The sequence below is a fragment of the Vidua chalybeata genome, chromosome 20, assembly GCF_026979565.1.
Source record: "Vidua chalybeata isolate OUT-0048 chromosome 20, bVidCha1 merged haplotype, whole genome shotgun sequence".
NCBI classification, from domain to species: domain Eukaryota; kingdom Metazoa; phylum Chordata; class Aves; order Passeriformes; family Viduidae; genus Vidua; species Vidua chalybeata.
In genome coordinates this window covers 179,398-194,472 of record NC_071549.1, presented here as the reverse complement: position 1 = coordinate 194,472, position 15,075 = coordinate 179,398, and the positions used below count along the sequence as shown (strand labels likewise).

Genomic DNA, 15,075 nt, shown 5'->3' with positions numbered 1-15,075 from the left:
GCAATGGGTTGGTGTCACTATCAAGTACTTATCACCATAGAGGACCTGAAGATGTGAGGTCCATGCAGCTCCAACTCCTCTAGGTGTGAAGCCTTTAATCACAGCCAGATGAAAGGATCCTTGTGAGCATGGTGCCCACTGTCACGAAGCCTTACTACTGGCTGCCTCTTCTCAGCCATGGCTGGTGCCTTTAGCATTCCAGCAGGGAGCACATGATGGAAATCACGATTCGACCCCACCCCCGCTCTTCACTTACAGCCCTTAACTGCTCTTGCCCTTCCCCTCAGTCCCCATCTTCCCTCACCTTCACCAGCAGTGTACATAGAAGAAATAAAAGCATTTGGACTCACTTGAAATAACCTTCCACTCATGTTAAACGCTGGTGGAACTAAGTGGATTTATCTGAGCAAATGAGTTGAATACAGGTAGGAGGTGAAGCTGTGTCCCTGGGGATGTTCTCAGATTTTCCCTCTTCAGAAACAAAAGCAGATTTGCGAGTCTTGTACACGTGTGTTTAGAGAGCGAGATTGAGTTGGTGACCCAGAGGAGTGAGGACCTGGCGAGTGGTGGTAGAGGTGACGCAGGGGTCTGTCCAGGCTGGCCATGCTGCTAGTCTGACTCTTGCCCTGGGTTGCCTGGCCTCAGGGCACCTGAGGAGGTACTGCATTGATGCTCTTCTTAGCAGCTTCCAAATACACTTGGAGGTGTTTGACCTAGTGGTTTGCAAGGCCCCTTCTCTGGGTCATGGACTTTGTATAGCACAGGAGGGAGTCAATGTGCCTAATCTCTGGGCACAGCATTCTGCTGATCTGTCAGCTGTTCTTGTGATCTGTGCTTGAAAACTCTTTTCTCTTGTGTTATTGCAACTTCAAGCAATTTCTCAGTTTTCCCCTCCTTCCCATGGCAATACAGACTTACCAGTTACTGCTCCTCTGGGCTGTGAACCAGCAGAAGCCAACTCTGCCCCAAGTGCTCCAAGGTCAGTTTGATCCTAAATATGATTTTGGCCACGTGGGTCATAACATGCCTCTCCCCTCACCCCGGGTAGCTGCCAGGATCCAAAATCAGGGATTGCCATCACCCCAGTGCCTTCTGGACTACACAACACTAGACTCGGTGCCAGGACATGGTGCTGGCAAGGGCTGCCATAAATAACACAGGACTCGGGAGCAGGACACAACTGTGGGTGGGTAGCCAAGGCTGCCACCCTGCTGTCCCCACTCATGCTCCCCAGAGGAGAGCTCCCACAGAGCTTTGCATTTGGAGCTGTAAGCAGCCTTGTGTCTTTCAGAGAAAAAGGAAAGAGCTGATTAATCCTGGAGGAGCTGGAAGAGCCACAAAGAGGGGACTTCAGGGAGGATTTAGTTAGAAATGGCCCAGATATATCAAACTATCTCCTGCAGAAAGCCATACCCCATTACTACTTCTATGTGCAGGACAGCTTATGGTACTTATTCTATTAAGAGCCTGGTGCTGCTTTGATATATTCCCAGGAGACTGTGATAAAATTTCTGGCACTGTTTTTCTTGGCTGATTTCAGTCAATCACTTCCAATGGAATTGGCTGCCTGCCTGATGCTGAGGTGACATTGTGTCCGTGCCAAGCAGGCAGGTTCCTGGTGGGGTGGGCAGAGCAGCACCTGAGGAACTCCCAGGTGTGGGAAAACAACAGGCTTCTAGGGAATGTCCCCAAACATCCCTAGCATCACTGACCTTCTCCCAGTGAGGCAGTGAGCACCGCCCAGCTCCTGGCTCCTGGCTCATAGCACACACAAGAGATGCAGATTCCATGGGACACCTGCAGACGCTCCTTCTCTTTGCTGCTGGTGATGACATCCCAGGTCTGTCTGAGTCAGCTCTCCTGCTGTAGGTGCTAGATGTAATCTTGTTCCTTTCTAATGTCAGTGAACATTTGAATTGGACCAAAAGGTTCTGGCTTTACTCCATACATGTGAGCCTGAAGCAAGTTTTTGGGCTGGTGGTCTTGCTCAGGCAGTAGATGGCCATCCCAGGTGCAAATATGCATCCTTATATATTTTTGGTCACAAAAATCTTTCACTAGCAGAGCCTGTCCTGATTTAGGGCAAATTTGGGAGGAAACTTCCAAAGGGGTCCCTCTAGAAAGCATATTCAAGTGGCCCCTCCCCCTACTGCTTTGGGAAAAGATTTCCTTGGAGAAAAGTGGAAAAAACCTGTTTCTTTAACAAGCAAATTATTCACAAGCATAAAAAAAATTAAAAAGAATAATATTAAACAATAAAACCTCTCACTGTTCTGAAGATATGGCAAATTCAGAAATTCCTTCTTGGGTGTAGTTCTGTTTGCTCAGTCTCTTAAACAGTTCCTCCTGCACTGGAAGATGCCACATCCCAGCCCTGGTGAGCCACAGTTGTGATCTCCTGGTGTTTTTCTGGGTTTTTAGTCCAAAGTAGTGCTGATCAATTCCAAGAAAAAGAAAAGCCACAGTTTCTGCCTTAGCTAGCTAAAAAAAAAAAAAAAAAGTAAAAGGAGAGTAAAGTAAAATTGTCTGTCCACGCTGCAGACAATGCAGTCCCTGAGAGGGAATGCAGGGAAGCAAGAGCAGTTTCTGAAAACAAACTGTGCTTGTTTCCCCCGCCTTCACTCTCAAAACCAGTCTTAAAGGTGCAGAACTTAATATCCAGCATAAACAGAACAGATGACTGGGAATAAAGTCACCCTAGGACAAGCCGGTAATGCCATCCCTGTTAGCACATTTTGGTAGCTCCTGAGTCAAGGGTTCTGGACTGGCACTGCAGCAAAGGCAGCTGCACCAAGAGTGTGCAACAGCCAAACCCTACTCAACAGCTCAACTCCAATCCTCCCAAATTCCCAGTAGGAAACACCTGCTCGCAGTTGCATGTCTTTAAGGGGAAATCCTGCCTTGGGTCAATCACAGCCATGGGGCATCTTGCATGTGCTGGGAGCTCCTTTGTACCCATATGGACAAAAAGTAGGGTGCTGTAGGCTTCTGAGCCTAGGGGTGGCCTTTGCGTCTGACCAGACTACCTTCCCTTTGGTACCCAAGGATCTCTTTGGGAAAGGGTCCTCTCCCCTCTCTCTACCGTCCTCTTCATGGTAAGAAATTACTCTGGCCTAAAACCAGCACTTTTTTTAGGCTGGGGAATGGGCAGGGAAGCTCCTTCACATGCACTGTGTTTCCATGACTGGGGAATTGAGAGAAGCCAGAGGCATCCATCCAAGGGCCCATTCCCACAGCTCTGCCTGCAGCACTCAGTGCTGGCCATGGGGAGACAATGTCAAGCTGCTATTCCATCAATTTTCCCTTTTTGGGAAAGCTTGGTGACCCCAGCTGAGGGATATGGTGCCTCAATGTCCTGGTTTTGCATGGGAGACATTTATGGAAGTGATGCAAAGCTTTTAGTTACCAGAAACTTTGACACAATTCTGTGAAAAACATGTTAAAGATGAAAGAAACCTAGGAACTTCCTCTTTCTCTTCCAGCTGGCAAAGAGGTTGTGGCATTCACATTCTCTAGACAGAGAGACATAATTCTGTCTCTCAGGAGAAGCACAGAGAGAAGAAGAGAAAACAATCTTTATCTCTGCTTCTTTGTTTTCCCCATGTGGAATATGGTGTGGAGATTGTTTACCTGAAGTGATTGCTGGATTGGATTCTGGTGAAGGTTGTTTGGGTTCAATGACCAGTTGGATCCAGCTGTGGCTCAGAGTCAGCAGGCAGTCATGAGTTTGTTAGTCAGTTGATAGGTAAGTAAAAAGTAAGTATGTAGAATAGGATAGTCTCTCTTTAAATAGTATATTAATGTAATATAGTATAGTTTTAATAAAGCTATCCTTCAGCCTTCTGATCTGGAGGCAGACATTGTCATTTCTTCCCTGAGTCAGGGTTGCCTTTTTTACTACAAGAGGTAACATGCCCAGCCCTCTATCTCGGCCAGACAAGGCCGAGCAGCCTCTGCTGCGTGTTGGGCCCCTTCCCCCAGGGCACTTGCCAGCCCCCTCCCATCAGCTGCTGGGCAGGGAAGGGAGTGCCATGGGCCAGGTTGGGCTATGGCTGCGATTTCTAACATCTTGCTGCTAGCCTGGGGCCAAGCTGAGTCCGCCAGCCCCCAGAAGCAGCCCTGGCCGGACTGGTTTGGCCAAGATTTTACCACCATAGAAGTTTGCCTGCAACTACCGGGCAGGGGGAAGGAGAAGCCACCCCCCCTGCCCTTCCCCAGCGTGCTGCTGCTGAGTTCTGGCCTGGCTGATTAGATCCTAGCCCCCATGCCACCCCCCCAGCCACAGTTCCTGCCATCTGTAGCACCCAGCCTGGCTGGGGTCAGGTGACCACCTGCAGGCCTTGGGCAAGATGTTAACTTTCAGTGCTTCAATCGTCCCTTGAGTGAGAGAAAAGAACAAAATGCAGGCAATATAAAGGAACAACATGAAGACATCGAGGTCAGTGAAGAAGTTAAGTCCCAGATGGGAGGGATGAGGAGATACCTTAACCTTAGGGCTGAAATCCCTTGTAAAGCTATGGAGAAAAGACTCTGTTTCCCTGTAACACATGAAATCATGGGGATATGAAGAGTTCAAATTGATATTGAGCAAAGGTCTCTATGCCAAAGTAAGCAGATGATAAAGTAGTAATCTATGAGAAGTTTGAACAGAGAGAGAGAAGAGTGAGACTCTGTGCCCCTAGGGAGAGAAGACAACCTCTGTTCCCAAAGATGAAGATGATTTTAGAGATAGATAATGAGAACCTTTGCCTTTCAACAGCTCATCTTTAAAACAGTACCCCATAAGTTGACATGGCCCATAAGCACAGCTGTGGGAAAAGCTTCTAAAATGGGAGGGATTTCATGATTGCAGATTTCCCCTGGCGGCTGCTATTCATGGAAATTAAAAGCCATGAGAGAACTGTTTTCTTGTGGAGAAGCCTCCACAACATTAACAAGAGGGACTCCTCTCCCTAAGTGAACAGAAAAGAGACTGTTTTAGAGGTGGTAAACTGACTGAAGTTTTAGGTTTTGTTTCTTTACATTATCAGTGGGAAAGAAAAAGTTGTGGTGGGAGGAGAAGTGTCCTGAAGGGTTTGTTCTGATTCTTATTCCTCTTTCTTTTAGTTACTGTTAATAAACTTTTCTTTATATCCTTTTAAAGTTTTGTGCCTGCTTTGCCTTTCTCCTAATCCTACCTCACAGCAGGAAGTGAGTGCATGGTGATTGGCCAGCACTGAACCCACCACATGCATTGCTGTATTGGCTGGGAAGTCTCAAAATTGGCAAAATCTCAAATTGGCGAACCAAAATCACTACGCTCCTCCTGGCATGGTGTCTGTGTTGCTGCTGAAGAATTGCTTCAGATTCCCCAGGAACCAGAGCCTCTCCTAGGCCACCCATCACTTGTCACTGCAGGACCATGGGGCTGGACCACAGCACTGTTGAATTCCCCCTGAGGAAATTTTAGAGAGGACCTGCAGGCTCTTCCCTGTGGTGTGGGAAACTGGAAAGGGCAGTAATTGGTGCTATTGTGGCTGTCTGAGACCCGCCAAGCCTCTAGCCATAGACAAATTATTAGGATGGGGTAGGAAGGGAAGTCACTTTGCTGGCTAACACCTGGGAAGGTATTTCATGAGACAAGCAGCCTTGACCTCAAAATATTTCCAAGCTATCAGCACAGGGAAAAGGATGCTCTTGTCGAGTGTTGCAGCGCTGTAAAGCCAATGCTGTTCTGCTAAGCTGATGAGTCCTAGCATCCGCATTGTGGGGCTGCACTCACCATGAGTTCATATTAAAAATTCACTGGCTTGAAAGTAAAAGGGTGTTACAAGTGGCTATTTGGGAGATGTCTCCAGGATGATGGGACCGCATCTGTATTATCTTGTTTTTTCCATCCTTGAGTTTGGAATAACAAGGATTCATCTGGAGAACTTGATTTTACCACTACTAGTGGCAAACTCAAATGTCCTTGTGTTTCATCCCTGTGTCCCTGCAGTGACCTTGTGCTTTCTGTGGCAAGGGGTGACATCACAAACCTGGCCAGGTACAGGTAAAAAACAATGATGTGCAGATCTTGACAACACCAGGAAGATAAGTAACAAAGCTCATCACAATGCTTACATATGTATATAAGGGAGAAAAAAGGATAGAGTTAGAGAACTCTGCTAACGTTTTTAACTCCTGTTAAGAACCTCCTTGAATTGCTCTTGTCACACTCAATCTGATGTTGACTCTGCCTTTCTAAAGCCATGTTCCGACCTGCCTCTGCTCAAGCCTGTTCATGGTGTCTGTGTCCACACACTGACAGCTCCTTGAGCTTTTTTTCTCCAAGGACTTACAGGATTTGTGAATGGCTCCAACCAGTGCTTGGGATGGATAGAGGTTTGCTACAGCAACGTGTAGGGGATGGTGTGTGATGGCTCCTGGGACACAACAGATGTGTCTGTGGTGTGTAGGCAGTGTGGCTGGGGGAACGCAGTACAGCCCTGGGCAGCATTTATTTTGGGACAGGATCTGGGACGGACTATCTGGCTGGACAACATTACCTGCAATGGGATGGAGAGGCTCCTCAGTGAGTGCTCGTCACAGGCGCGGGGAGAGCACAACTGTGGGCACGACAAGGAGGCGGGCATTGTGTGCTCAGGTGACAATGGGATTTGCCTCATCTGTACTCTTTGGGCAGGTAGTGCTTAGTATTGTCTTGCAGAACCAGCCACAGCTCTGTGCCTTGGGTTTGTTCAATCCTCCTCTGTCCTGCCCCAGGTTGGCCCAGCGACTGCAGTGAGGTCCCTACTGGCAGCCCCAGTAGCATCTAACATCATCCAACCCACAGGACTGCAAACATCATGGTGTACTGTGAGATGAGTGGGGCAGACAGGGGCTGAACTGTCATCCAGAGGAACTGGTAGAGCTCAGAGATCTCCTGCGATGAGTCTTGGAGCACCTAGACATCAGTCCCAGAGCTGGGCTGCAGACACAGATGCCTTGTGCTGTCCATCAGCAAAGGCCGGGGCTGAGCTCAACCATCTTTCCCAGGGGCTATCCCTGATGCCTAGATACTTTGTGGCAACTCTGAGCTCTCTGACAGGATGTGTTATACAGTGCCCCTTCCACTACATTCCTCCCTTATCCCATATGTCCTGAGGGGGAAAAACAGTCTCAGGAGGGCTCTGCTGACCTGCTCTCCTCCATTGTGTGGGTAGGCATCACCCCAGCCCAGGTGCTCTCTGAGAGAACATCTCTATTCTCTCATGGCCAGTGCCTCAGGCAGCAGCTATTGGGTCACATCTGTGCCAGCTGTTTTGGTAAACCCTCAGCACTGGGCCAGTGTCTCCTCCTTCTTCCCCTCTGCTTTCAGTCCCTATTTTCATCCAGTGCTTGGGCAGCACCAGCAGGTTCTCTCCCCTGACCTGCCATCTGACCTCCAGCTCCTGCTGTGGTCCTGGTGGAACAGTTTGTACCTCTGTGTGTCACCAGCACTGAGGGTCCATCTGGCTCCAGTACACTCTCTGTGATGGGAGATGATGGTTCCTTGAGCAGCAGGTCCCACAGTGAGGGCAGGGGAGGAGCAGGTGACAACTGCAAGTCTCCATCTGGGGGAGGCTCAGTCCCTTCTCCCTCCTTCCATAATTCAGCTTCCCTTGTGACCTCCAGATACCCTGTCTGGGCTCACACTTCCAAGGCCATCCATGCCCTGACACTGCTTCTTCAAGGGTCCACAGTGCTGGAGGAGCTCACCATGAGGTCCTGGCTGCAGGGACCTCCCTTACAGCTGTAGGATGAGGATGTCACGAGGGGTAACAGCAGCCACAGCTACCCCAATGCCCGCAGGTTGGGATGTCAGGCACAGCTTGGCACTTTGGCTTTGGGGCTGCACTTGGTGCCCAGGTGGGTGCAGAGAGTGCTCTCCCCCTGCTCCTGTGTGGCATGGGGAGTGCTGCTGGAAGGGCTGGGGAGACCCTTCTCATCTGTTTTGACATTGGGCTGCCAGAAATGTGTCTAAGACAAATTCTACAGTCCCTGGTTATATATGGCACTGAAAGCAAGGGTCAGGGCTGCAGATGAGGACCTTTTGCTGCTCAGTGTGTGTGGAATCCCATGTGAAATGTCAGAGCACAGCATCCCCTCAAGTGATGCACCAGGTGAAGGTGGACAGATCTGGTGGATGTCTAACAGAGATTTCTGGCATGACCAGGTGACAGACTGTTCCTACAGGGCTTGACTTCAAACCCTGTAAGTATTAACAACCCTGAGAAAAATCCTTATCAGTAGCTTTTGTCGGTTTTGTGGAATTCAGTGTGAACACCAGCAGCTGAGAACTCTTATCACTGAAGCACAACAGCTTCAGTGAGAAAACGTGTCTGTGGAAGGAGGCAAGCAAACCATAAATTTCCAGGAACAGGTGAGTTCTGCTGTTTGGATTGACTACTTCACCTCGCTGACAAACAGAGCTGGGCTGCAGGCAGAGATGCCTTGTGCCTTCCATCAGCAAAGGCTGGGGCCAAGGTCAACAATCTTTCCCAGGGGTGGTCCCTGACTCCTGGATACTTTGTGGCAGCTCTGAACAAAAACCTGGTAGTCTTACAGTGCCTCTTTCCCTACACTCCCCGCCCTTATCCCATATGTCCTGAGGGACAAGCTCAGGAGGGCTCTGCTGACCTGCTCTCCCTCACTGTGTGTGGGTGGGCATCTCCCCAGCCCGGGTGCTATCTCAAAGAGCATCTCCATTCTCTCGTAGCCAGTGCATCAGGCAGCAGCTGCAACTGTTGGGTCACATCTGTGCAAGGTATTTTGGTAAATCCTCAGCACCAGGCTGGAGTCTCTTCTTTCTTCCCCCCTGCTTTCAGTCTCCATTTTCATCCAGAGCTTGGGCAGCACCAGCAAGTCCTCTCCACTGACCTGCTGGCTGACCCCAGGGGCCATGGTCCTGGTAGGTGTTATCAGAAACTTTTCTTGGTTTCCTGGAATCCTGTGTGAACCCTAGCAGCTGGGAACCCTTACCACAGACACACAACAGATGGTGCATGGGCAGAGGTACCTGCAGAGGACAAACAGACCATAAATTTCCAGGAATGGATGAGTACTGCTATTTGATCAGCTGCTTCACCTCACCGAGGAGCCCTATATAACATCACGGTTGGTCATGCTGCCACCAGACCAGACCTACTCAGCTCCTCACTCCACAGGGTCCCAACAGAGACAGCATGGGTGAGTGTGGGATGGGGTGGAATGGGGTGGGATGAATTCTGTGTGCAACTGGGCATCCCAGCCTGTCTTTCCAAGGTCTTAGGTCCCTGTGCTTTGTTTATCCCTCCTGCAGTAGCTCCTGAGTATCTTTAGGTACCAGTAATACCCACAACCCAACATGTCAGTTCTCCTCCAGAGGATTCACATTCCCAGATTCACTGTTTATCTTCTTTTTCCAGCTGCTCATCACTACAGTCCTCTGTTCTTCACCTCCATGCTGGCCCTGCTCTCCCCACTTCTTGCTCTACACATTGAAAACCTGGAGAGATTGAAAGTAAATTTAGATGAAATCGTTAATATCCGTTCCTATGGGCCTCTTCCTGGTATGTGTTCTCTGTCTTACATCCCCGAACTCTGTTCATCCAAATATCAGGAGCCCTCTCCTCTGTACAGAAAGGGAGGGGTGGAAAATAGTCTTGTGGAAATAAAAGGATCCTGATCAAATCTTCCTCTAACTTAATATATTAACCAAACTTCACCAGATTTGGTAAATCAACCTTCTTTGTTATTGACAAGGTTGTATGTGGCAGCTTTTTCTAGACAGACTGTTTCTCTTCCTTTATGTATTCTCTTCCCATATATATTTGTATAGTTCATTCACAGCCCTGAAACTTCAGAGAGACTTTGTCTAAGTGACAACCCAAAATGCTTTCTGAAGCTTGCATGTGGCTAAATGGTCCCAAAACTTCATCACACCACTGATGGAGGTCACAATTCCAGAGGCTCTCAGAGAAACAGTCTTACTGAGATGGGTGCTGGGATTTCTCTTAAACAGAGCATCGTTCTCATAGCTGTGAGCTCCCTCACACTCTGAAGGTTTCTGGAGCTCTTTATGGATTGAACGAACACATGAGTCCTTCATCACTGAAAAGCAGGTTCACAGCAACAGCTTCCATCTGTTTGATCTTGGTCTGAGACCACCCATGGTCTGATTTCCCTCTCAATCCTTCTCTCTCTGTACATCCTTCTACTCATCACTACTACCCTGAGCAACTTGTTCAAGTGGAAAGTGTCCCTGCTTATAGCAGGGTGGTTGGGCTAGGTAGTCTTTTAAAGGTCCCTTCCAACCTAAACCATTCACGATTCCACGGTTCTACTCGGATATGCTGTCTGTTCCTTGCTGAGAGGAGCAAATAGGCGGCTGCTTAATGGCTGCAGCATTCCCATTCCTAGTCTCTGATGCCTTTGAAGTTTTTCCAACCAAAAACTACCACACAGGAAGAAAAATGAGCCAAGTGGCATCACTGAAATGCCCTACAAAAAAGTCGGTGCTGGAAATAATATCCTGTGGGGGGTAGACTTACCTCTGTGCTGTGGCACAGGGCTGCTCTTCTCACTCCTTGTTTTCCTGATGCAGATGAAGCTGGAGGGATCATCCAGCGGAACCAGGCAGCTGACCCTCAGCAGGCACAGGGCCGGAGCAGTAAGTACCCACATGCCCCAGGGAACAGGGAGGGGTGTAGGGAATGAAGGCACAGTGGCGGTGGGCTGGCAGTCAGCCTGGGATCAGCCAGACCAGCGCTTCAGCAGAACTCCAAATGCTCCTCCAAACTTGAAGGCCACCAAATGAGGGTGGGGTCAGCTTGCAAATGGGGAAGAAATGTCAGACAATGAGGGTGGTGAGGACCTGGCACAGGTTGCCCAAAGAAGCTGTGACTGCCCCAACCCTGGAAGTATCCAAGTCCAGGTTGGATGGGGCTTGGAGCAACCTGGTTTAGTGGAAGGTGTCCCTGGCCATGGCAGGGGGGGTGGAACAAAATGGGCTTTAAGGTCACTTCCAAGCCAACCCATTCTGGGATTCTGTGATCTCAGAAGACTCTACTGCCATTACTTTGCTACCGTTACTCTGCTGCCACAAGTCTACAGAGAATGTCTCTTCTCAGCAAAGCTGGGCTTTCACAGCCATCCACAGGGTCCAATGCTAAGGGAATGAGGTTTCCTCCTTCCCAACCCTAGGGATGCAGTGGATGCCAGGGTTGCTGGGACAGCAGACTGGGATGTTGTGCGTTGGTCTTCCAGTGTCATCTCATGCCCCAGGTTGGCCCAAGGACTGCAGTGAGCTCCCTGCTAGCAGCTCCAGTGGCATCTACATCATCCAGCCCACAGGACAGCAAACCATCGTGGTCTACTGTGAGATGAACAGGGAGGATGGAGGCTGGACTGTCATCCAGAGGAACCACAGAGATACACCAATCAGCTGGGATGAGTCTTGGAGCACCTACAAGCACGGCTTTGGGAACCTGCACACCGAGTTCTGGCTGGGCACCGAGTACATCCACCAGATCACCAGGCAGAAGGTCTACCAGGTCAGGTTTGTCATCTGGGATGCTTCAAATAACATGAAGTTTGCAGACTACAACCTGTTCAGCCTGGATGATGAGTCCCAGGGCTACCAGCTGAGGCTGGGAGCGCACTCGGGGACAGCGGAGGATGCCATGGCCTCCAAGGGCACGACCACCATGCACGACAACATGAAGTTCTCTGCTAAAGATCGGGATCAGGACACTTCTAGTGGGAACTGTGCCACCAGCTCCGGGGGTGGGTGGTGGTACTCAGCGTGTTACTCTGTGCGTCTGAACTTCAAAGGGGCCATGACATGGGGCAACCTGTGCTCAGGGAACTGCAGAGCCTCAGCCATCCTCATCAAACCCACCACCTACTGCTAGTTGCATTTACATTTCCTTACTGTCCAACCTGGGGCTAATTCTGACTCTTCAAAGAATTGGAACAAAGCAAAACCAAACTGGGTGTGCCACGGGGTCTTTGCAGAGGTTAGTCATATGTAACTACTGCATAAAATAAGGCATTTTCAATTTTTTTCTTCCTCCTGTAGATTTTCTCTACTTTGCAGCTATGCCTGTGTCCTCTAGTTCAGAGTCAGATAATTTTAATTACATTAATAATAGAAACAGTCTCTTGGAAACTCAGAAGTTTCCAGATCGGTAGTGTGCTTTATACAACATATGAAATAGTCAACCCAGTAGACTTCTGTGGCTTTGTCAGTTAATTTGCATCCTCAGTTTCACGAAAACTACCTAATTTTTACTGAAGATCTTGCTCAAGATACTAAAGTGCACAGGTACCTTCCCACTCTGAACTTCCTGCATGTAAGGCTTAATCGATGTTAATTAGTCAAATAAATTGGTATTCAAAGAACTGTCTGAATTGTGAAAGTCTATTTCAGACCTTTGAAGTTCTCTAAGAGGTTAACGTATTAGAGGGTTTCTACCACTGCAGCTCAGCTTTTCCCTGAGCCAGGGCCACGATGGCTTCAGTGCTGGTAGAAGAGTTGGACTTGAGGTAGAGGGCTTTTCCAGCCCTCGTGATTCTATGACACATCCTCATCTTTGAGGGCAGAACCCTTCAGCAGATGCCACACTTTCCAGCTTCCAGCCTTCATGGTATTTATGTACTAAAATTGCCTCCAGTGGCACGTGAGTCCTGGAGTGCCTTTGGCTCAGGGAGGTGAGAGCTGTTTCCTAATCAATATAGAGATGTGAGCTAGAAAATAAAAATCATCAATAACAAATCTTCTATTACTTTGTCATGCTTGTGTGTGATTTTTTTACACTGTCGTTTTACTGCATGTCTGCCTGGGATTTCTCTCCCTGCCTCCCACTGCCTCCTGCTCCTCTGCAGTGAGTCATGAGGTGTGTGACAGGTGGGAGTAGGCATCTGTCAGCTCAGAATGGAGACTAAACCCAGTGTAGGAGACAATAACTTACATAAAATGTTCTTCGCTGTCAAACTTGGGAATTTCTTGCTGCATTTAGAAATATTTTTGTTTTTTTCCTTGGCTAACTCTCTTGCCTTGAGATACACATGGAGATGTATGATTAAAGGAACCCTCTGCTGATGCCTCCCCCCCACCCCGGGGCTGGGCACCCACTGTGCATCCAGGTAGGGTGAGAGGCAGCTCAGGGACAGTGCCAGCCACCTGTGTTGGGCTCCCAGCACCACATTCCCTTCCATGACAGGAAAGACAATTCCATTGGATATTCCATCCTCATGGTGAGTCTCTTCAGCAAGATCAAGGAAAATCTCTTTTGCACCATGTCCCCTCATTATCTTGAACCAGGGGGACATTTGTCAGGTGGAAGAGATTGTCCCTGTCTGCCCTTGTGAGACCCCACCTGTAGATGTTCTCAGTTCAGTCAGAGAGAAAAGAGAGAGAATTCTCCCAGGCCTAGCCTGGGAAAGTTAGGAGAAGGAATGGAAACAATTATCTCTCTTTCTGTTCATGTTATTTATAGATATGTTCTACCACTGTGTGCTATTCATAGTGCACCAATGGTGTGAAAGGTTTTCACTTTGAAACCAATCATATTTCACCTTAGCGATCCTGGTTATAAAAGGAACACTACTTCCTGCTAATAAAGATTATTCTTCTTTAAGCCTTCTGAACACCATGGAGTCTTTTCATCCCGTCCCTGCCTCAACAGCATCACCCACCTGTAGAGCTGCCTCCAGCTCTGGGGTCCTTAGCACAGGAAAGATATGAAGCTGTTGAAGCAAGTCCAGAGGTGGCCACTGAGATGCTCCAAGGGCTGAAGCCCCTCTACTCTGGAGACAGGCAGGGAGAACTGGGGGTGTCCAGCCTGGGAAAGAGACATTTGAGCCCCTTCCAGTGCCTAAAGGGGCTCCAGGAGAGATGGAGAGGAACTTTGGACAAGTCCCTGGAGTAACAGGACAAGGGGGAATGGCTTCCCACTGACAGAGGGCAGGTTAGATGGGATATTGAGAAGTAGTTCTTTACTGTGAGCGTGGTGAGGCCCTGGCACAGGGTGCCCAGAGAAGCTGCCTCATCCCTGGAAGTGTTCCAGGCCAGGATGAACTGGGCTTGGAGCAACCTGGTCTAGTGGAAGGTGTTCCTGGCCGTGGCAGTAGGGTTGGAATGAAATATGTTTAAGATCCCTCGCAACCCAAACTATTCCATGATTTTTTGAAGTCATACCTCACTTTTCCTAGAAGCTCCAGGGTTGCTGTGTGTCCTCAGGCCTTTCTTGCTCTCTCCAGAGAGGTTCAGCTTGTCCCACAGTAACAGAGATGGGGTGTAGTGAGCCCACCCTCTCCAGCAGGCTCCGCTTTCTGGGCAAACAACCCGGCATGCATCACCATCATGAAACCCACATAAAATGCAACGTCAGTGTGAAAAGAAGGGATTTGAGAAGTGTAATATCACCATTACATTTCTGCTGGTCCCCAGAGGGTGCTCTTGCCCAGGGTTTGCCAGGCAGCTTCCTGTGGGAAGGAAGTCTGGCAGACAAGGAGAGCCCAGAAATATTCTATGAGGAATCTAGCTGCAGGCTGCAATTTTCTTTTCTATGTTCCTTACTCTGTCCTACTGCTGCATGGAGTGTTAAGATCCTGTCAGCACCAGCTGTTCACACAGGGAATGTGAGCGAGGCCATCCAAGGAAAAAAGCATCAAGAACCTCATTGCACAGATATTGAATCATGGACTCACAGAATTGTCTGGGATCTTAAAGCTCATCTGGTTCCATCCCTCTACCATGGGCAGGGACACCTTCCACTAGACCAGGTTGCTCCAAGCTCTGAGTTCCCATCAGTCAGCTTTGCTTTGGACACACAAAGAATTTTAATGGTTCCAGTCCTCCATCAGTTTATCCAATTCCTTATTAAGTCTGATTGGACTTTTGGTTTCACAAAATCCTGAGATGAACATGCCAGCACTTCCTTTGCCTTGTGCCCCCAGAAACACAGAATCATAGAATAGTCAGGGTTCAAAGGGACCTCTGGAGCTCATCCACTCCAACCTCCAGCTCTGAAAAGTGATGAAGAACCACCTCTAACCATTCCCTGTTCCAAATACACCCATGTCTACACC

At 48.9% G+C, this 15,075-nt stretch overlaps 1 protein-coding gene across 1 annotated transcript; it reads left to right on the top strand.

The window, feature by feature from the left end:
- The first annotated feature begins 9,136 nt into the window (after positions 1-9,136).
- Positions 9,137-12,337, top strand: LOC128798140 (fibrinogen-like protein 1-like protein). The gene is made up of 4 exons (XM_053961396.1): positions 9,137-9,189; positions 9,408-9,551; positions 10,586-10,651; positions 11,266-12,337. The coding sequence occupies exons 1-4, from the start codon at positions 9,186-9,188 to the stop codon at positions 11,892-11,894; spliced, it is 843 nt and encodes a 280-aa protein (XP_053817371.1). The 5' UTR covers positions 9,137-9,185; the 3' UTR covers positions 11,895-12,337.
- The last annotated feature ends 2,738 nt before the right edge of the window (positions 12,338-15,075 follow it).